Here is a 21,776-nt window from a genome sequence, read left to right on the forward strand (position 1 = left end):
AGAGAGAGAGAGAGAGAGAGAGAACCATTACCCCATCATTGCATTGCGCACACACACCATAATGTTAAGTACCACAAGTCTTATTTTGTAGTATTAGTCATATACACATCACTGCGCGCGCCGCGCACACACACACCCACCCCCCTTACCTCTTATTATTCATTAATTTGATTAAAAGCAGCACAAATGACAATTTGTACCTGTTAAGCTTGCAGTTTGGTAACCTGTATCTTCTGCCTGAAGACATCAGCTCAAACTCACTATACAGGACGTGATTTGGGTCATTGGTGATTTTAGGACCCTGTTTCCTCACCGTCTCCTTCAAGAGCTCCTGAAGAGGAGTTGGTGGCATTTGGCCAATTATTATTCCAGCCTTTTTTTCATCAATTTTTGTGATTTTAATTTAACGGACAGGTTACTGGACCAAGCCATAATGCCATAAGGGACAATAGACTCAACGGTTGCCTTATAAAACAGTAGCATGATATCTTTGTCCACTCCATGAACTCGAAGTCGTCTTAAAATATATAGACGCTGACTTATTTTTGAGCAAACCTACTCCACTTGATAGGAGCACTGCAACGGACTTATTTAATTGTATGCCTAAATAATATGTTGTTACCTACTCAACAAGTACACCTTCAATTTGGAGGGGGCAATGATCTCCTATAGACATGGGGTCTAAAACAATTACTTTGGTTTTATTTACATTAAGTGGCAGGTTATGCCTGTTGCACCACTTCACTACCTCCTCTATCTCCTCTTTATAGATAGCAATGTCTGAGTCTTTTGTAAGTAGACTAAGTATGACCGTATCATCTGAAAATGTAATAATGTGGTTATTTCTATTAATCTTTAAAGAATTTGTGTAAATCATACAAAGTAATGGAGAGCTTACACAGCCTTGAGGGGCACCTGTACTTATGTTCAGAGTATCAGAGAGAGTAAAGTTGACTCTTACCTGCTGCTTCCTGTCTGTCAGAAAAGAACCATACCATCTAATAAAGAAGTGGTTCAACTCCATCTGTTGTAATTTACATAACAGTGTCTGAGGGAGAATGCAATGAAATGCAGAACTGAAATCCATAAATAATAATCAAACAAAAGTACTAAGTAGTTACACATAGTTACTATAACAGAATGTTATCACTTAAGTGTAGATTAATCTAATTAATAATCATTGACAAAAAAAACTCAGCATCACTGCTGTATCCTACCTTATAATGAGAAAATTCAGCAGTACACAGTGTTTAATCCCCACTTGTGTGTGTGTGTGTGTGTATGTGTGCTCGCAGGCGCAGCAGCTACAGAAGAAAGATGCACAGCTGAAAGCGTTGGATGCCTTCTACAAGGAGCAGCTGGCACAGCTGGAAAAGAGGGTACAACATTTACACAAAACATTCACACACACACTTACAAAGACTTCATTAGAGGCTTCCACAGATTCCCAAAGTTGCACAGACTGTACACACAAAACTAAAAATACATACAAACATACTTCTGCATACTGCAACACACACTCTGACACCCAGAAACATACATGCATTATTGTACTATCACACAAATGCAGGCACAGTACACAAGATTTCTGCTTGTTCACTCAGCCCCCCCCACTATGACAGAAAGAGAGTGGACATAAACGGTCTGTGTTGTATCTCTCAATATGGGAATTTTGCAATATGTATAGCATCTTCTCTCTTGAGTCTGATCCAACACGCCTGCTGAAAAACACATCTCAAACACTTCAAAGTACCACTGGGGGAGAGTGACAATCACATTAACATGGTGGGTGGTTACCAGGCTTTTGTCCCGGACGTCTTTATGCACTTCTTCCATCTAAAAGAAAGTTAAACTAGCTACCCAGCTGAATAAGATAGCATGCACAGTGCACGCAAACATGTGGAGAGAAGGCACTTCACAAGGTGGGTCTGTAAATGTGATTCGAAAAGGGAACACCGATTTTAGCCAGACTGAGCATCTCCACAGAGCCTTTACAAGCCCTTTCTTCCCCTTTCATCCGTCTGTCTGACATTTACCAGGCAGAAAAGAGGCAGAAGCTGTTGGTCTCGAATTAAGTCTCAGCCGGCACCAGGCGGCACGCAAGATGGACCTTTACATGGTGTTCTCCGGGGGAAGCACTCCCCTAGTTCTCAAATGGAGAAGACCTTTAGAGGACATTATGTGTAAAATCTGAGGATTGGGTTGTGTTAAACGTACAATATGTAATTTTCTACCGCTAGGGGTTTCCATTACACGGACACCGACTTGACAATAAAGTTGCGTGGGCTCATGGAAGTTGTTGACTTTGTTGTTAACAACCAGTGCCGATGAAAATGTATCTGTTCACGGACAAATTCATATTTTTTGTTACTCGCGTAACGTTTAGTAACATTTATTCATTTCATGTCATTTTAAGGAAATAAGCGCAGTGTTTACCACTTAAGTACGGATAATGTAGCAGCATATTTGCAGCTTTAAATGGTCCCAAACTTTCTGTCGTTTTATCTCGCCTGTCTCTTCTCTTAGACCCCTCACTATTTTTTTGCTGTCTTCCTTCGTTTGTAACCCGCGCCGTCAGTCTTGTGCCCACATAAGCGTCAGCCCATTGTGCGCTAGTAATAATTATCCGTGTGGAAACAACGTTCGTTACATTGATTAAACGAAGCTTCGAGAAATCAAGAACTTTTTGTAATGATTCTTTTTAGCCCTAGTGTTATGTGTGATATTTGTCAAGCTAAATGGACTCCCGGTAGCAGAACAGATTTTATTCTGATCAAAAGATTAAAAACGAACTATTTCTGTGAGGGGGGGGGGAAAGAGCAGGATATTCTGGAATGGATTGCAAATGAAGCAACCTGTTGCTAAAAAGGACACAAAATGAAACAAAACACTCTGTGTCATCAATTAAAATTACAGATTTCTCCAGATTTTAATTAGTTTGAAACAATTGGGATTAAGTATGTACACATTAACAAAAAATATAACATATGTATGGTTGTTTAAAGACATTTTAATTCCTATTTATTTATTTATTTATTTATTTATCTATCTATCTATCTATCTATCTATCTGTCTATCTATCTTGAACAATCAACAATGTTACAAGGCAAAACAAAAAATGTAAACCATAACATAAAACACAAAACAATCAGAATTTAACAAAATAAAGCCAAAAAATGAAAATATGAAAGGATTAGTTAGAGAAGGAGCAGGTGGAAGCAAATAGAAATATTACATATTATATCTTTAACCTTGGCTTATTGAAGTCTGTCTTGTCATGGTGGAAGCAGATGAAGTCACTCTGGGCAACCATTAAATTGGAGTGCCATCTCTGCAGTGCTACAGTTGCCCCTGTGGTTTATTTGTTTGGAGCTGAGGGTAGACTTTATGCTCAATCACTCACTCAGACTTTTAATTGTATCACTTTTCTATTAATTAACATATTCCCAATCATTTGTTTATTCCTGAAGGCTTTTGGAAAATTGACAGAAACAAAATCTCAAAACAAGTTTGGAATAAATCTTGTGCATTTGTGCATGTCAGTAGAGGTTATGTTTGGGTCTGCCATAAGCTACCATAAGCGGATAGAGTTCTCGGTAGCCACTGACACGAGCAATAGGCTTTTTTCTGTTTGGTTAAATCTGAAGTTGGGGCTTTTTGGAACTAGGCATGTCCAATCCTGGCCTGCTAAAGAGAAGACAAGAAATGGGTCTTTATTTCCTTCTTTTGTTCTTTACTTCATTCTTTCCTTCTTTCTTTGTGCCCCCCCCCCCCATGATTCTGTGGTGGTCTACTTTAAATGACAGACAAACACACAGGCTTACTTCACCATAACACAGAATCTGTATTGCGATTATTATGCAGTCAGATTAAATAAATATTTATTAACTTGATTCATTGTCTATAACAGACATTTGAAAACACCACACCCACACCACCACACAACACACACACACACAGTCTTGGGTAGAGTGCCCGGCTGTTTGGGTTAGTCTCATTAGTAGCAGGTTGGGTTTGCAGAGGGAGTAGAAGACTGGCAGGCTGGCATACGGGTGGCCCAAGCTGTGTTTGCTGTTGGGCTTAGGATTTTTACACAGACTGGTGTGTGTGTGGTGGTGGTGTTGGTGTGGTGTGTGTGTGTGTGGGTGTGTGTGTGTGTGTGGGTGTGGTGTGTGTGTGTGTGTGTGTGTGTGTGGTGTTGTGGTGTGGGGGGTGTGTGTGTGTGTGGGTGTGGGTGTGTGTTGTGTGGGTGGTGTGTGTGTGTGTGAGACAGACAGAGATGTGGGTTTTTCATGCATACTGTATATTCAGGTGCACGTGCACTATATATGTAAACGGAGGAATTTATGTGTCAATATCAGTGTGTTTGCAGACTGCATCAGAAGCCACACACAGTAATACATTGGATTTAGTCTGTTTGACAGCTCAAAGCGTTCTCAATGCTTGAGTTTTAGTTTTTTTAAAGTGCTCAGCTGAACTCAGGGTTTTCCATGGGTTTTTATAGCGCTTAGGTACAAATTACGCCATATACTCAATTGCATTTTAGTGACGTCATCACGCAATTATTTCACTACAGCGAGAATAGTTTAAAGCCAGCCCGCCTTTAAGTTAGTAAGTCTGTGCTGAAGTTTTCTCTAGCTCCGCCGCTAACCCATCTCCCTTTTAACCAGCGGGCAGCAAGCAAGACATGGGAACGGTCTTGAGGAGTTGTAGCATTTATTCACGGAACAGATTAACTGTACACAGACTTTCACTGCTATGTTGACAGCTTTAGCCTTACTGCTTACTTCATTCTCGCCGACAAGCAACATCCCTCTCTCTTTTTCCTCGCTAACATGTGTGCTGCAGCTGGCGCTATGTGTGTGGCTGTGCCACTGTGTACGCAAACCATCATGCATCGTGCAGAAGACAACAAGCTCGTGGTCCATATGCTCGCCACATTGTTTTTACGTTTATACCTTTTTGTACAGTCTATTGTTCAAACTCTAAGGCGGTGCAGGGAAAACCCTGAAACTGAATCCTGATCATGAGTCAAGTCAAACTGAGCTAGGCTTATGTCAGTGTTATCTCACCCTTTGCATCAACATACTTGCAGATTTTGGATGTAACAAAAACTCATCACAAATTTGACAATATGCATTGAGAAGAAGACAGGTTCATAATTTTAGGTGAGGTCTAATACCTGAAAAACAACCTAGATAGAACCATCTTTAAAATCTGAGTGTTTTTGGTGGGAAAAGTGTTCCATATGCCGTATCATTTTTAATATCAAGAAATATATGTAAATGCATTTCTCAAATACAGAATAATGAAGGTATTTCTCAGTATAGTTCAGTCCCACAAGTCACTTTAAACTTGTACTCTAATGGACTGTATGTTTCCACCCGGTACTTGGTAAGTAGAGGATATTACTAAGTACCTTTTCTATGATTTTAGTATTGAGATAAAATAAATATGAACTGACACAGACCAAAAACACCATCCCTGGTGCTGTTGTGCTTTTCATATTGTTTTGATAACCCAGAAGTCTGTTTGTTGGATCTCCGTCTTTCCATTTCTTACAAAATGTCAATACTGGAAAAGCAGTAGTAACATGTACCTTTTCCTATCTGCCTAATTCTTCCTTTGTCTTTTTTCTTCTTCCCGTCACTGTCTGTCTTGCTCTCTCACTCTCTCACGCACACGCCTGTCATAGTAAAGTATAGTTTGAAGCGGGTGGAAATAGAGCGTACAGGAGGAGATAATAATCCTCCAAGTCTGACAGGTTGCTCGACACGCTGTCAGTAGAGGCCTCCACGTAGTGCACAAGACACACACACACACACACACACACACACACACACACACACACACCTATATCTGACACACACTCCTTTCCTGGCCAGAGAGGTAGAGGACTTATTTGACAACATAACGTGTGTGTATGTGTGTTCCTGACACGATTGAGGTTGGCCTTCTGATCATACGTTTTTTTTAAATACCGCATTAAAAACTTCACTTTTCTGCCGTGTTGCACTTTCTTATGTAAATGAATACACCCTGGGCCCTGTGTAGACGGAGTCAAAGTTTAACACTTTCATCCTGTGAAAAGCTATCTGCTCAATATGCTGCAGCAAGGGCTTCAAATCTGCTTAGTTTAGCTTGTAGCTATATTTCCACTGAGGCTGCACCCTCTGGGAGATGAGATATGAGTTTCGTAATAAGTATACATACTAAACATCGCCGAGCTGTGGCTTCCATTCCAGTTGCCTCATTTTGCCTTTGCAACAGGTGTGTGTGTGTTTGGGTGTGTGTGTGTGTGTGTGTGTGTGTGTGTGGTGTGTGTGTGTGTGTGTGGTGTGGTGTGTGTGTGTGGTGTGTGTGTGTGGGTGTGGTTGTGTGTTGTGTGTGTGTTGTGTGTGTGTGTGTGTGTGTGGTGTGTGTGTGGTTGTGTGTTGTGTCAACACTTAATGAGATCATTTAATTGGAATTGAACTTCTAAAGGAACATGTTTTTCCTGACACATACTGTATTCCTTTTTGGCTGTAGAATGTGTATTTTATACTGCATTTTACATGTGCTACAACTTTTAATCTTGAGAGTTCCAGGTGGTTGGTCTTCTTAACCCAATCTGGCATACATGGCTCTGTGACAAAAAAAAAATAGCAAGTGTAAAACCCTGGTGTATTGACTTTATACATTATTGTACTGGAGTGTGCTGTAGTGTCGCAGCTAATGTTACAGAGTTGTAAGTCAGAACGATTAGCTGCCTAGGTGTTCCATTAGTGACTTCTGTGACCCCCTCGAGGCTACAGTACAGGAGAAGAATATACAGTAAGACACCACCAAAAAATGCTTAAATCATGGAGGCACATCCTTTACGCACACAGGACATACAGTATAATATGACACCTGACTTTTCTCAAAGCTCACACACACCCACACACACACACACCACACACACACACACACACACACACACACACCACACACCACTACACCACAGTCAATCATCATGAATGAACAAAAAATCTTTTGTGGTGTTCAGTGAATACCTCTGCCACTTTCAGGTCAGACCAAAAGGTTAGATGAGGTGGGTGTGTGTGTGGGTTAAAAGACTACTCCTTTTACAGTTGGATCAAAGAGCGCCCTGTGTGTCTGTCTGTGTGTGCCACCTATTTGTAGATGTATGTTTGTGATGTCTGCAAAATGCCTTTTCGCTGCTTTGTCTAGTGTCTCTGTATTTTTTATTTCATTCATGCTGCGTGTATCCTGATCTGTAGCTTTCAAGTTGAGTTTCCAGTTCAGAATTAGCTTTAAAAACTGACGTTGTTTTAATAAGCCAACAGCCGAAAGAAAACAATCGGTAAAAGTAAATTCACCTTGTTACTTTTGAGCTTGCCATAGACTCCAAGCACAGAATTTCAGGAATGTATTCCCATAGTCGCAGGGTGGCTGTAAACATGTGTAGACAGCTGGGGGAGAATGGCTGCAATCATCATCAGCAGGGGAGCAGAAATCGTTTGGCTATTGATGGCTGATAACTGTTAAGTGCAGCTGTTGCCACCTTTTCACAGCTAACAAGCTTGACACTTAATACGTTGCCTGAATTTTTCCTGGCTTTACGCAATTATTATTTGTTTTTCAAGATGGTCATAGAAACATCACATCTTGAAAAAAAATGAGGAACAATGTCCATAATGTTTTCTCCATAATTGAGAATTCCATCATTGTTCAATCTTTTTTCTTATGCCATGCACATGATTTTTTTTCCTTGCTTTTTTCCCTCTTTCAAAATATCGACCATACAGCGCTATTATCATTGCCTGAATATTCTGATAGAGCGCATTAATGAAATACAGAGCCCAGGATTTTTTAAGTGGGGTTGCACGGGGGGCCCCGGGGATTTTATCAGAATACAGCATAGAAAATCTGCTTAGAAATATAGGAAATATAGGATAGGATTAAGCAACACAATGAATGTGTTTTGCTTAGCTAAATTAGATTATTCACTTTGCTCAATTTTTTTTTTTTGTTTGTAACAAAATGTGTATCCAATTACAATACATTTTTTCTATGGGCTCTTAAGGCAAAAACCTGGATATTCATCATGAAAACATTAACTGGTCATGTGACAAGGAATGGGAAGATGTCTTTCACAGAACTGTTTAAAAATGAAGTGCAACACACACTTTATTTCTTACAGCAACAAGTGCTAGGCAGTGAGTTCAATATGTTTCTACTTCTGAAGTGGCCTCAAAATTTCAACACGGTACAAAGATGCCATATAAACTGTGTTTAAAGTATAGATCCATTTACCAAATTGAAAGGCAATGATTAGCAGAACAGGCAGCAAGGTGGCAGTAGTCTAATACATGTCAGCACTGGAACCAAATGCATTGGGTGGGGTGGCGGGGGGAGGGGGCAATGATATTTTAGGGGGTTGGTGTCACCCCGGGGCTCCCCTCCAGACCTGCCCCTCACAGACCCTCCATGCATCTATAATTTTGGGAGCACATATTCTGTCTGTAGAGCAGTAACAATGAGCAAGCTTTCCAAAACGAGTTTATGCACAGAAAGAATAAGAAAGGTCTACAGGGTGTAGAGTGAGTGACTATGATATGCAAGTTGGAAATAGGGAAGTTTCAATTAGTAGGCATCAGGTGCCTTATATATTTTTAGTCAAAGCCCCTACAACTGAGTGGTTTAGGTTTAGCTGCCAAATTGCTGACAACCAGTTGATTCATTAAATGTTGAATGTTGTAGATTTTGTCCTCGAGCAAGATGTTTCAACTTTAATCTGCTCACTCATTGTAAACTGACATAGATGCCGGGTGGAAAGGAAAACATGCATTCCCTTTTTTACCAAAACTCAGAACAGGCTCAAAATAAAAAATACTTTAAAAAAGATTGTTTTTTGGGGGGTCCCTGCCTTGTCTCTCTTTCAGCTAAGGGGTCCTTGGCCTTAGACCATGTATACACATAGTTTTGTAGACAGAGCTTAGGGGGACAAGATAAGGTGAAGATTGAAAGATAATGTGAGAAGGAATCTAGATAATGACAATTTGGTTAACTGATTGTGTGATCTGTAAAATGCTCGTCAAAGGCAGAACTATACATTTAATTTTGATTCATTACTATCCATTTTTATTTATATTGGAGGTATTGTTTTGTTGTCAAGACTATGCGTTAATGATGTATTCGATCTTTTTCGATAGGAGCACAATAGACTTAAGTATTGATCACCTTTCTCACGTTTAATGATGGTGAATGACACATCACCTTACATGTAGACGTAAATATCCACAGATCGAAATCACTCGAAAGGACAGCTGCTCTGGCATTACTGTAGAATTTTGGAGATGCTGCACAAATGTGAAATTACGCTACTTCTTTGCTGTTCTTTCCACTAGCAGTTCGGACAGGTCTAATAAGTGGGAGAGCAGGCACGTGTATTGGTATGCAAAGATATGATTAAAGGCATGTCTATGATTATTTATTTATATAACTGTCAGTCTTGTGCATATGTGGTCAGTTTAGCAATGCATGCTTACCCTTATACATCATTATATACTGTACATTATCCTTTTCCTTGCACGTGAAGTATGTAGATTCAAAAACATCAAAGAAGATAAAAGGTTGTTCAAACTATAGGAACTAGGAGAAATGGAGAACAAATCAATCTTTCTCCTGTATTGTCCGTATAATGATGAGTAAAGAACACTAATTTGACATGAAACGTTCAAAATTGATGATGACCAATTGAAGTGGTTGTTTTAATTTAATATTTAAAAGTTGGCAACTTTTATATCTTAAGCTCGGCAAGAAAGAGGTTTATTTGTTTAGGGTATGTGGTTACTTTGGAACCTGGTTCTTTGTCCTAGGTAATGGTGTCTGGTAAGCCCGTGTGGGCTGGGCATATTTTTTTGTATGCATGAATAATAATAAAAAAAAAAAGATCATTCCTTAATGTACATGTGTACATACAAAACAACATACATACTGTATACATGAAGTTTTTAAGTCTTAAGTTGTAGACTCATTTTTTGCAGCATTGGCTCCAGATTGTGTAATACCATATGGATAATGAAAGTTTTCATAAAGAGAAAGCACCAACGAGATTAAACTGAGGCACAGTCTCAACAGTCTAATTCTTTTTAGCTTCTTTTTGTTCTTCCCCCTTTCTTCACCTGAGGCCTAGGAAGAGTGGATAATGCTTAGGACCTTATTTTTCGAAATTGTGCGACAACTAGCACAAGAAGTGTTTCCGATTGTTGAAGTTGGCTTTTTCCATATGCGTGGTAGTTCGGTGCCACATTCACATTCAGATGAGGCAGGGCAAAGCGAGTTGTTGGTATTTTTTTGTGGAAAATCTGCCCAAGATGTTGCACTGAGAGTAGACGTTTGGTCTGTTCCTGGTGAAGTCAACCTGCCGCCACTTTGTCCAAAAGCACCACATTTGGAGCAAATGCACAAAAATAACCCAATAATGCTTTCAATATAAATTCACTAGTTTATTGTGTTTATTGTAGTTAAACACCTCCCAACCAGTAACCATTTAAAAAAAAAAAAAAACTAACTTTTATTGTGGTTAGAGCAGTCTGCATTTCTCTATGCTATTGTCCACATTATCCACAGATCCAAAGCTGCGTTATACCGGATGCAAAGCTTCTCTTTTAGTTCATTTAATCTGTGCAGCCATCTGAAGAGAACAGGACAGAGAGATTTTTAAACCTGAACCTCTGATTGGGGATGTGTCGGATAAGAGCACAGTGCCATGAACTGCCTGTACTACAAAGCAAGATTTGGCGTTACCAAGGTAATTTCTGGTTCATATTCCCTGATGTGTATTTTTTTATAAAAGATATAGATTTTCAGCAGAGTTGATTAGATTAGATTAGATAATACTTTATTCATCCCACAATGGGGAAATTCAATTGTTACAGCAGCAGTTTTCCACAGTAAAAAGCAAACCAACAAGCAAACAACAATGTACAAAAAGTACCGAATGCAAAGTGGAATTATATAAAAAGTATTTTAAAGTAAAGTGAGGTTTGCAATTGGTCAGTGACTTTTATGTGAACGTGCGCATCTCTAGATTGGAAAACCCTGGGTTGATACCTAGTGTTGTGACACAGCTTATTTTGGGCCGCGGTTGTTAGGGTTAGCGAAACCGGGTAACTGAAAGATATCCAGGGCAGGTTGATCTTGATTCATAGTACCGGCCTCAGGCAGCTCCAAAAACACACACACACACTCTCACACTCTCACACTCAAACACTCTCTCCAGACAGATTTGTCAGGAGTATTCTGCCCAGGATTACAAGACCTTATTAATTCTGTGCGTCCCAGCCTCCTTAACCAACTTGTTAAAATAATTTCAGCACTTCATGTTTTATTCTAGAAATGCATTATGAAGCAAATCCTGCTTGGTCACATTTTAAGATATAAGTAACCATTTGCAACATGAAATTGAACGGAATTATGTTTGAAATAGCGTTGGATTGATGCAATCAAATGAAGTGCTTCACCAATTTATTTTTTGTTCTATTATAATTGTACTGTACCAACAAACTGTTAAAACCCATCTGCCTCTAGCTTCATGGTGCAGTGTGTTCACATTGTGTTACTCTGCACAATCCAGACAACCGCATGATTTTCTAGTGAAGCCAATTCTTCATGTTTATATTCGAGATTAGAGTGATAAGAATAGTGAGAGCGTGTATCATTAATTACTCCACCCTCAGATGTAAATTCACCAAGCCCTTTTGCACTTTGCGCTGCTGCACCTACGTGAACCAAAATAGCAGGGGCTCTTGGAGATGCCCACGCTGAACACCTGCACCTTTTGTGTAGTTGCACGTTTTAAAATGTCAATGTTCTTTTTTCAAATTTTCATTAATTTCTTTGTTCTTGTTTAACGAGTGCAACTCTTTTCTTCATGCACACGCACAGTAACAGGACTAAACGTTGTGACTTACTGTAAAGTCTCATCTGTGTAAAGTAATTCACATTGGTAACTTTTACTAACAACACAGTCACAAACCATTTTGTGGTTCAGTTGGCTGTGGCATGCGTGTTAGACACTTAGGAAAAAACTAGCCCTAATTTAGAAGTCGTGGCATGACCAGTACTGCTACTGGGTTCAAATTTAGAAATCCGCACAGCAGTTAAATTCTCCCAAAAAAATATTGTATAGTGCAGAGTCAGGCACACAACATGGCAGCCCAAAATGTGGCCTTTCTCAGGTGTATTTGATTATGGTGACCCACAACCCTTTTCTCTTGTCATCATATCACATGATCAGAGGTCACGTGATATGAAATAAACATCAGAATATTAATCAGACTTAGATTCACGTATAAATATTGTCAAAAAATAAGAATGATCTCATTTTTTTTTTTTTACCAGAACTGCTCCTGTGGCCACACACTTGCCAGTTGTGGTTACTCCCAGAGAACCCATTGCTTTGGCCCATAAGCAATATGTAGCTTTGTGTTGTTTAAACATTTTTTTTCTTCTTCAAATACATTTAGATTTAAGAGCCACTGTATGGGGAATACTGTGTAAATCAGTCACAGGCAGGACTCCTTTTGTACTTTCCATACCTTCTTACATACACAATCATGCACTTATTACACCCAGAGCCTAATACACGCATAAGTAGTCAAACACGCATCTCTCTTCTCTCTCCACTTTCTTGCTTCTTACCTTTATGCCTTCTACAGCTTCTTTTACCTTAGTCTTCTTTTATCTCCCTTCCCTCTTTCCCCCCCATCGTCCCTCCCTCCCCATCTGGTATAGTTTGCTGGTTAAATATTTGGGGGTGGTACTGGGTGCTGGAAGGCCTAAGCTAGGAGGATCAGCAGAGGAAAGGCTGCAGTTGTTGTGGATTAGCTGCTTGTTTTATCATACCATTGCCTGCTTGCTTGGGGTTTGGTGTTCACCGGGCAAGCTGCAAAGTCAGAAATCACAATTTCTTTCAAAAAAAAAAATGTGTGAGGAATGCAACTAGTTACTGCTGAGCTTTAGTTTCGCTAGAAGAGGCTAGAATCGCAGAGCTTTCGCATGGATGATAATACAACTTTACAACTTTTCCTTTATGCTGTAGGCTTTGGTGTTTGAAGAATTACTAATGGAATGGAAGCCATACTAATTATTAATTAATTTTGGCCTGGTGTTTTCTGTGTGGTTCATCTTACAGTAAAGGCAATGATCAAGGTTTGAACTCCCAAAGGGGTTTATCCTTCACAGTCCAGAAGGCATAAAATGGACAGTAGAAAGATAAGGGAGAAAAGCAAGCTGTTACATTTTATATACAAAATAAAAACGCCAGAAAAGAAGTCAAAGTTTAATAAAATAGTGTCCATTATAGGTTTGCTGAGTGCAGTGGATTTTGGCTCAAGATGTTGTTTATGGCCATAAATAGTGTTCAGAAATCTTTAAAATCTTCGTTTATTAAATTTCTAAATGTTTTGAGTCATGTTCAGAATGGCCCTGATTATGACCATATGCATTTGATTATCCAAAATTTGAAGAAATTTAAGTGTGCAGCTTTCGAGAAAACAAAAGGTAATGTTAGCTCAAATTAATTTATAACATTCATAATTCACATAAAAATCTGCTACAGCATGACCCAGACTATGACCATGATAGATTTGAAGGTATTTTACTGTACAGTGTTTTCTTTAGATTAAAGGGAAAATCCCCTCAAAATGCATTGCAGAAAATTTACTCCACAAACATTAAGTACTTATTTTTTTTTAAAACTCATAAAACTTTTTCTTTCAGAGCTTTGCTCACATGTCCAATGTAATGTGTATACTACTCTGACTCACAGGCCATTAGTCACCAATTCTCCTCCCCTTCCCTCTTTCTGCAAGGGCAACATTGCTGCATCTTTGGCGTTGATTAGTTTAAAGAAATACAAAACCCACAGCATTTTAGGTTTTTTTTCCCAAGTGAGGACTTGAGCGTGGTTTGGCTAGACCTTTCTACAGTGTTGGCACAGCCCTAAAACAAAGTGTAGAGATAGGTCTGGCTATGCAAGACTAGAATGACCCTGACTCTGACCTTGTCAAATCTAAAGTCATTTACTTCAAACTAAATTGAAAAGTTGGCAGCCCTGTGTAAAGCTGCCACCCAAAGTCCGATCTCATTGTCAATTTAGAAATACACAAGTTTACTGTACAAAAGAAAAGAATACACACTAATGCAGACATTAAAAATAAAAAATGATGTCTTCCTGTGTTGTCCTTTTTAGACTTTGGAAAGATATGAACAGAGCAAGGATGAATTCCACCAAGCTGCCTCCAAGACAGAAGAAAATGTGAGGTGAGTGACACACACACACACACATACACACACACACACACACACACACACACACACACACACACACACACACACACACACACACACACACACACACACACACACACACACACACACACACACACACACATTTACAAACTAATTTGCAGTTCCAAAAGTAAGGAGATATTATTCCCTGGAGCCTCAGACGCACACACACCAGTTCTCACACATGTACATAAGCATGCACACAGCAGACTAATACTAATAGATAGTGATCTGCTCTTTTCCTTATTTTACTTACATACATTCTCTAGAGCACACTTGACTAATATGATAAGTGTTTTAATTGGCTGCTTTAATTAAGCCAAATTTTACAATACCCTATTTCCCCATCCTCACTTCTCATTGTGGACTTGTAATGAACCACAGCCAGGGAAAAGGTAGCTAATTATTGCCACTGCAGTCTGTAAAACTCCCAGGCCTTGACTTGCTGTTAAATTTTGTGTTACAACAGTAACAGGGCTTTCCAAAAATGAGTCACACAAGTAGTTATGGATAGGGACAAAATAACAAACACTTGTTTATACACGGCCTTCAGAGTAACAGCTCTCATAAGACCAATTAATGATCTCAAGATTAACACTGACCCACAGTGAATTTCGAATTTAGTACTGCTTGATCTTACTGCTACTTTTGACGCTGTTAACCACAACATTATAATTGAAAGTCTCCATGTTTCAGTTGGTTTAGCCAACCCTGTTCTTAACTGGTTTTCATCTTACTTAAAGGACAGGAGTTTTTATGTTTCAATAGGTGGTTTTAAATCTGCAGAAAGAAAAAACTTCTCTGGGGTGCCACAAGGGTCAATCCTTGGGCCACTGCTCTTCAATCTGTACATGCTCCTTCTTGGTATTATCTTAAACTACTGTTCATATATTATTAGCAAAGATAAATATTGTCTTTTTGAACGACTCTTGTTAGTGTCCGGTATGTACCTGTCAGCCTGTCGAACGTACTGAGTGCTGTAATGAATGCCAAACTTTGCCCATTCATACTGTCCAGACACTCACTGTTATCGTAAGGTACTGCTCACGCTGCCTGCTGTGGTGGTGCAGTTGCTCAAAACATAGGAAGCGGGACAACCAATGAATGAGCAAGAATCATTGTCTCAAATGAGTGACTCAAGTCAAGACAGCCTCACCTTCAGTTACTCACTGAACAAAATCAAATTGAACTGTTCTCTCGAACATGGAAATATGAGTGAACGAGAAGCAATTGTATTGGCCCTTGAGTCCAGACAGCCTTGCTGTTATTTCTTGAACAAGGTGTTCTGGAAACAAATATAAGGAGTAATTTCAGTTTGAAACACAGCATTACTGGTAATAAATGAGCATGGTCTGTCAATTCTACCTGGATGACTCATAATTAACTGAATAACCTTGTCCCGAAAGCATAGAGGATCACTGCACATTTACACCAAAGCCACATGCATAAACACCTCCTGGTGTCAGCGCTGTAGTTAATGCACCCTGTTATCAGCAGCTCAGGAATATGAGACACCCATAACAGTCAGATTTTCTGCAATGCTAACATGTTTTTGATCTGTGCTGATGCTGAAGACCAGGTCCTCTCTGGGGGAATGCGGTACAGTAATACCGCTAATCCTCTGCTCCCTGAGAGGTTGTGTGTGTGTGTGTGTGTGTGTGTGTGTGTGTGTGTGTGTGGGTGTGTGTGTGGTGTGTGTGTGTGTGTGTGTGTGTGTGTGTGTGTGTGTGTGTGTGTGTGTGTGTGTGTGTGTGTGTGTGTGTGTGTGTGTGTTGTGGTGTGTGTGTGTGCTGTGTGTGTGTGTGTGTGTCTGTGTGTGTGTGTGTGTGTGTGTGAGGGGGAAAAGAGGTTTTTAATCCTCAAGGGTTTTATCGGCGAAGATAAAACAATCTGAGCATCCTGTATGCCACTACCTTTATGAACAATTATATACTGCTTTACATGTTTGAGTGTGGATAAGTCTTTCATTCCTTCTGTAATCTAGTCTCTAACCTCCGGGGAATTCTGTAGTGTTACTTTGATGAGTGGATTAAGGTGTAAAGATACGTGTGTGTATGGTGTCAAATGATACAAAAGGAATGGAGTGTATTTGAGGAAGACCTGTGTACCTTAGTGGCTACAACATGATTCACTTAAGTAGAACAGAGCAATCATTGAAGTTATTCCTAACACCTGTGCACTTTCTACTATAACAAGTCAAAATGTCTGATGAGAAAAAGGTCTATGCCACTAAATAAAAGTGTCTGCCATCGGACTTTTTACCAAAAATGAATATGATTCACATTCTGCCCTTCTGTTGGTGTGCAATAAATAGGGTTTGTAATAGGGAGGCAAAGTCTAGATATAGACACTTCATGCATTCAAAAACAACAAACAGTGCCATGTTCTGACATTTTCAGATGCCAAAAGACAGACTCTGGTTTTATGTTGTAAAGTGTTGGAGTGAAATTGTCCCTGGCTCCACTGTTTGGTTTTTGTAAAGTATATATGTATACCCTATATAGGTTAAGTGTTAATCCTCAGTTTAATCCTTGGACCAAAAGTTTTTTTTTGGCTGCGCAGTCTGGTATGAGGGAACCAGAAGCACAGGTGTGTGTGTGTGTGTGTGTTGTGTGTGTGTGTGTGTGTGTGTGTGTGTGTGTGGTGTGTGTGGTGTGTGGTGTGTGTGTGTGTGTGTGTGTGTGGTGTGTGTGTGTGTGTGGTGTGTGGTGTGTGGGTGGTGTGGGGTGTGTGGTGTGTGGTGTGTGTGTGTGTGTGGTACCTGTAGCACACTAAATATCAAACTCAATGACCATGATAAAACGGCTCTTCAATCACTTTCTATCATGATCTCTCTCAGTTCACCTTTAATTTCCCCCCCCCCCATGCTGTCAAAGTTTTGAATGAAAGTTCTGCACGATAAGATGATTTTTGCAGTTAATTCTACATTTTGCTTTGCATATCAGTGAAGGAAATACAAATTAATACAAAAATACAAAGTAAAATTAATTTAAGTGTAAAGAAGAAACCAGTTATCACCAAATCCCACCACCCTCCCATCCCAATGCTTCCCCTTACCCCCACTCCAGATGTTCTCCTTAATCAACACTTTCATACTGTAAAGTCTTATAGTCCTTCCCTGTCACAGGAATCCTTTAGGAACCACAGATTTTGCGGTTAGTTACCCCGTTTCCACCTGGTAGTAAAACAACTAACTGCTGCACACAGACTCTGAGAAGATCTTGTACCAGTCTTAGCAGTGGGCTGTTGCAGCAGGCTGTTCTAGAACTGGTCTACATTGAGAAAGCTATGTAACACTGATGATGACTTACCAAAGGCATTTTGCATTTTCCAGCTTTACAGGCTTTACCTAGCTGTGGAAAGACAGAGAGTGAAAAAGGCATGAGGATGGAAACTGTTGTCTTTTTAGTCTAGATACATTTTGTGTCTGACAGCCTCCTCTTCAGAGTTGAAAGTAATAGAATGAGAGAGAGACGGACAGATAGGCAGACACCCATGTCAAACTGGTCAGTATCCAAGGCCTTATAACAAGGCCAGCTGTCTGTTACAGTAGTAGTCAAACTAGCCTTAATAGCTGGCCTCTGTCAGATCCTCCAAGCCTGTGTCAGACGATACCAGGCTACGGAGATCACTCAGCAATAAGGCTTGAAACATTGACAAGCAAAGTCCAGTGTCCAAGTTAAAAGGCAGATCACTTGGCTGTTGTTATTGAGCTGTAAGAGAAAATCCAACCAAAACGTGGTGTGTAGCTCAATGAATTTAGACCCCGGTAAATTTCAAACGTGTACATTTAGTGCCACTGATCTTTCAACTGGCTGTTTGAGGAGAACCGTTATGAAGCAGCCTGGTTTGGATGGAAAGGGTATAAGTGTTAAAACAAGTATGGCATTGAGTGAAATGGACTCAAGTGGTGAAATAAATCCCACAGCACCTCCAAATAGAACTACCACTTTAATTCAAAGCTGTCATGGATGTAAGCTTATTACAATAAATGCATCCTGTTAACACATCATTAATTTTTTTTATTGCACTACAAGTAAAACAAATGTCAATCATTTCTTGAATCTGACATGCCAAACTTGCAAAATCCACTCGCACAACATAGTTTGGTTACCAAAATAAAAATTGTTACAAGGGGGGCCAGTTGACTAGAAGCCCATGGATACTGCAAAAATGAGAGGCATTGAGAGAAATGAAGTACTCTACCTCCACTTCAATGTTTACGAGAGACAAAGTGAAGTCTGAGTACAAGCATATAGAGGACCCTCTCTTCTTGGTTGTGATAGGAATGGAGAGATGGGAGAGGGTGAGTGAAGGAGTGTGGAGATACAAGATAGGGGAGAAGAGGATGTGTGCCCTGTGTCAATTGAAAAGCTGTCAGGGTACAGGTACATACAAGCTACAAGCAAGAGATAACAGGCAACTGTCTCTCTAGCTGTATTCTTCTTCACCTCTCCTGCCCTCTATCTCCCTTGTTATCATCTCTCTTTTTCTATTTTCTTCACCACCGCACCAGTATTAATCAAGCCAGTAATGGTAAAGCAGGAATTCTGACCCTTTGACAAGTCAAATGTCATTTCCAGCCTGAATGAAGCTACAGCCAGGAGATTAGGCGATTATCTTATTTTAGCATAAAGACTAGGATAGCTAGGATAAAGCGTTGACCAGGCAAGCCTTACCCCCCCCTCCAAGTCCTGTCTTTATGCTAAACTAAGCTAATCCTCTGCTGGCTCCAGCTATATATTAACTGCACAGACATGAGAGTGGTATCGAGCTTCTCATCTAACCCTCGGTAGGGAAAGCAAATAAGCGAATTTCCTAAAATGTCAAAGTAGTTGGCTTTCTCCATTGATCTTGGATCAGCAAATGCAGGTGTATTTTATTCCGTCTGGCCATGTTTTCACCCGGAAAGCCAAGTACAGGCACAAGTTGAATACCTCTATCTTCAAAGCTACCTGTTACTTGGTAGATGTATGCTATATACTCCCTCTATAAAAGTTCTGTACACCCCAGTAAGGCAGAAATTGCAGCGAGAACTGCAGCAGCAACCACAACAGTAACTGCCTTGACAAGAGGGCTTAGACAAGGAATTTACACAAGTTGTAGCGGAGAAAGAGAGCAGAGTGTTAAACAGAATATCAAACATGATGTTAATCCTGACTGTGTAGGCTCAAGTTGTTCAGGGCTAAGAGAACCGCCAGACTTCAGGAGGAGAAGGCAGATAAAGAGAGACAAAAGCCAAAGTTTTAATGTTTGGTGATATGAGGATTGTAATGAAAGCATATTTCATATTGACCCTCATTACTGAAGGATTCAAGAACATCCTCATTACTCTAACTAGGATTTGTCTTAGTTAAAAAAAAGTGGTTTGATCAGAGATTCGCCTAAATTGCTACCTAAATTTAATAATTTTCGATAATAGTAACAGCCCTGATAATAACGAGTGGACCTCTTGGGTCGCAATCTGTTACAATTGTTGTTTGTTAGCAGGTAGAATAAAGTTGTTTTTGGCAGAGCACATAGCGCACTAGTCTGGATTGGTTAATTAAGGAGCACTTCTTCTTCAAATTGGAGTGGATTGGATTGCATCATCAGATTTATCTGAAATATGAGTTTTGTCACCAGATTAAAAACAAACAAGAATTAAAAGTTGAGTTGATAATCTGGTTTCTTTGCTCAGATTACCCTCTATCCACACAAAATGAGACTATACCACCATAAAGAAGAATAATGTAGATGCAAGTAGTCAGCTATTTGGCTGCCACGTCTGAATTGTGATTACACTGAGTCTGAGATATTTGTTAGTTTCTGTTCTCTTGTTACAGTGTTACATTTAGGTTGTTTTTTTAGCGTCTTTCTTCTAAAACTATATGTGAGATTATCTTCATGAGCGCGCGCCGCATGTAGTCTTCTATTTAATTATATTCAATGTGTTTAATATGTGTGTTTTTAATAGGCATCGGCATCTTTAGATGTTTCATAGGCTATGCAGTGCTGTCAGAAAATATGCAATCATGTTACTGTAGAAATAAAGCTTTAATTGAGGGGAAAAACAACAAACTTGTTATGTGGTGGAAGCAAATTTTTGATGTTTTTTAATTACGATTAATCAACTGATTGATTGTTAGTGTTACCAATGATCAATTAAGAAAAGTCTTTACAATTTGCAATCTTAGTTTAAAGAGAACTTGAAATATGCAGTTGTTTCAGCCAAAGCAAGCATTAAAAATCAGAATAAAACCACAAGGACACAATTTGCCCAATGTGTCGGCATGCAAACAAAAATGTGCGGACTTTGACTGAACCTGTATTGGAGACCTCAAGTCAGTCACAATATTGGATTCTCTTTATTTTTCTTCTTTGGGCGCTGATTCTTGTGAGATGTTAACAAGATTTTCTAATTAGTTGCCTGAAACACAGTACAAATACCAATACTTTGTAGTTGACAGGATGGCAATAAAATAGCATGTAGGACAAACAATGCTTCATAAGTATAGCCAAAGCCATTAAGGAAAGCACAAAAACATCACTCCAAGTCTTAGAGATGCATGGTTTACAGGCGATAAAAGCATCTTCCTTATCTCTCGTAGCTTTGCCAGAGGCTTTTGTAGTTGGTGGTGTGTTTTGTGTCTTTTCCATTTTCCAATTTCTCCCCTTTCATTCCTCTCTGTGCCTTTGTTTCGGTAAGCTGGTGTGCGTGGTCCAGAAGTCTGAGGCCTCTGTGTTCCGTCTGCCTCCGCCTTCGCTGCTGGAGATTAAAAATAATGGGCAGCACCATTAATTAAGCAACTAATCTTACTGTTTTTGTTCTGTCATATTTGCGGCTCACAGATGCGTAGAGAAGTCTCCTAAAAATGACTGCCACAACACACATTACAGTGCTTTCGCATACACACATTAACAACAACAACACCGTATTTGGCTAGACGGTCCGTAAAGGCTGCTGCTTTACCTCGTTCCAGCTAAAAAAATATCCCCCCTCCCCACTCTCTCTTACGCGCGCTCTCTCTCTCTCTTTTTATTTATTTTTCTAAGCGGCTCAGTTAATATTGTTGATTTAAGACCTCACCTTCAATTTGGTGTGGCATGTGGACAGAGCTTTAGCTTTTGCTGCGGCTGAGCCAATTTTCTGCTTCAAGCGCCTTTTAATAAACCACGCAGCGCTATCAGGAGACTTTGGCTTCCCTGATGAAGGCCATTTATTTCGAATTAAAGGAGAGTTCCTTATCTCCGGTGGCCTCAAACGGAGAGACAGATAAAGATGGCGCGCTTTGGTGTCGTCCTCGCTATGTAGTTGATGTGTTGAGAGAAAAGGAGGGGGTGAGCGAGCGAGAAGTAAGAAAGGAGACCCAGTTGGAGAGAAGACGGAGACAAAAAGTGGAAAAAAAACTTGATGAAACCGACAAGACAAACCATTGGAGGTGATGTGGGGGGGG

At 39.8% G+C, this 21,776-nt stretch overlaps 1 protein-coding gene across 3 annotated transcripts in view; it reads left to right on the forward strand.

Annotated features, from left to right (window-relative positions):
- The window catches only part of chchd6a (coiled-coil-helix-coiled-coil-helix domain containing 6a), a 75,381-nt gene that overhangs the window by 25,902 nt on the left and 27,703 nt on the right, over positions 1-21,776 (forward strand). For all 3 annotated transcript variants that reach the window (XM_032521182.1, XM_032521184.1, XM_032521183.1), the window contains 2 exons: positions 1,296-1,379; positions 14,243-14,313. In XM_032521182.1, the coding sequence (XP_032377073.1) occupies positions 1,296-1,379; positions 14,243-14,313 (155 nt within the window). The remainder of the gene's footprint in view (positions 1-1,295; positions 1,380-14,242; positions 14,314-21,776) is intronic.

Source organism: Etheostoma spectabile, chromosome 7, assembly GCF_008692095.1.
Source record: "Etheostoma spectabile isolate EspeVRDwgs_2016 chromosome 7, UIUC_Espe_1.0, whole genome shotgun sequence".
In the NCBI taxonomy this organism is placed as follows: domain Eukaryota; kingdom Metazoa; phylum Chordata; class Actinopteri; order Perciformes; family Percidae; genus Etheostoma; species Etheostoma spectabile.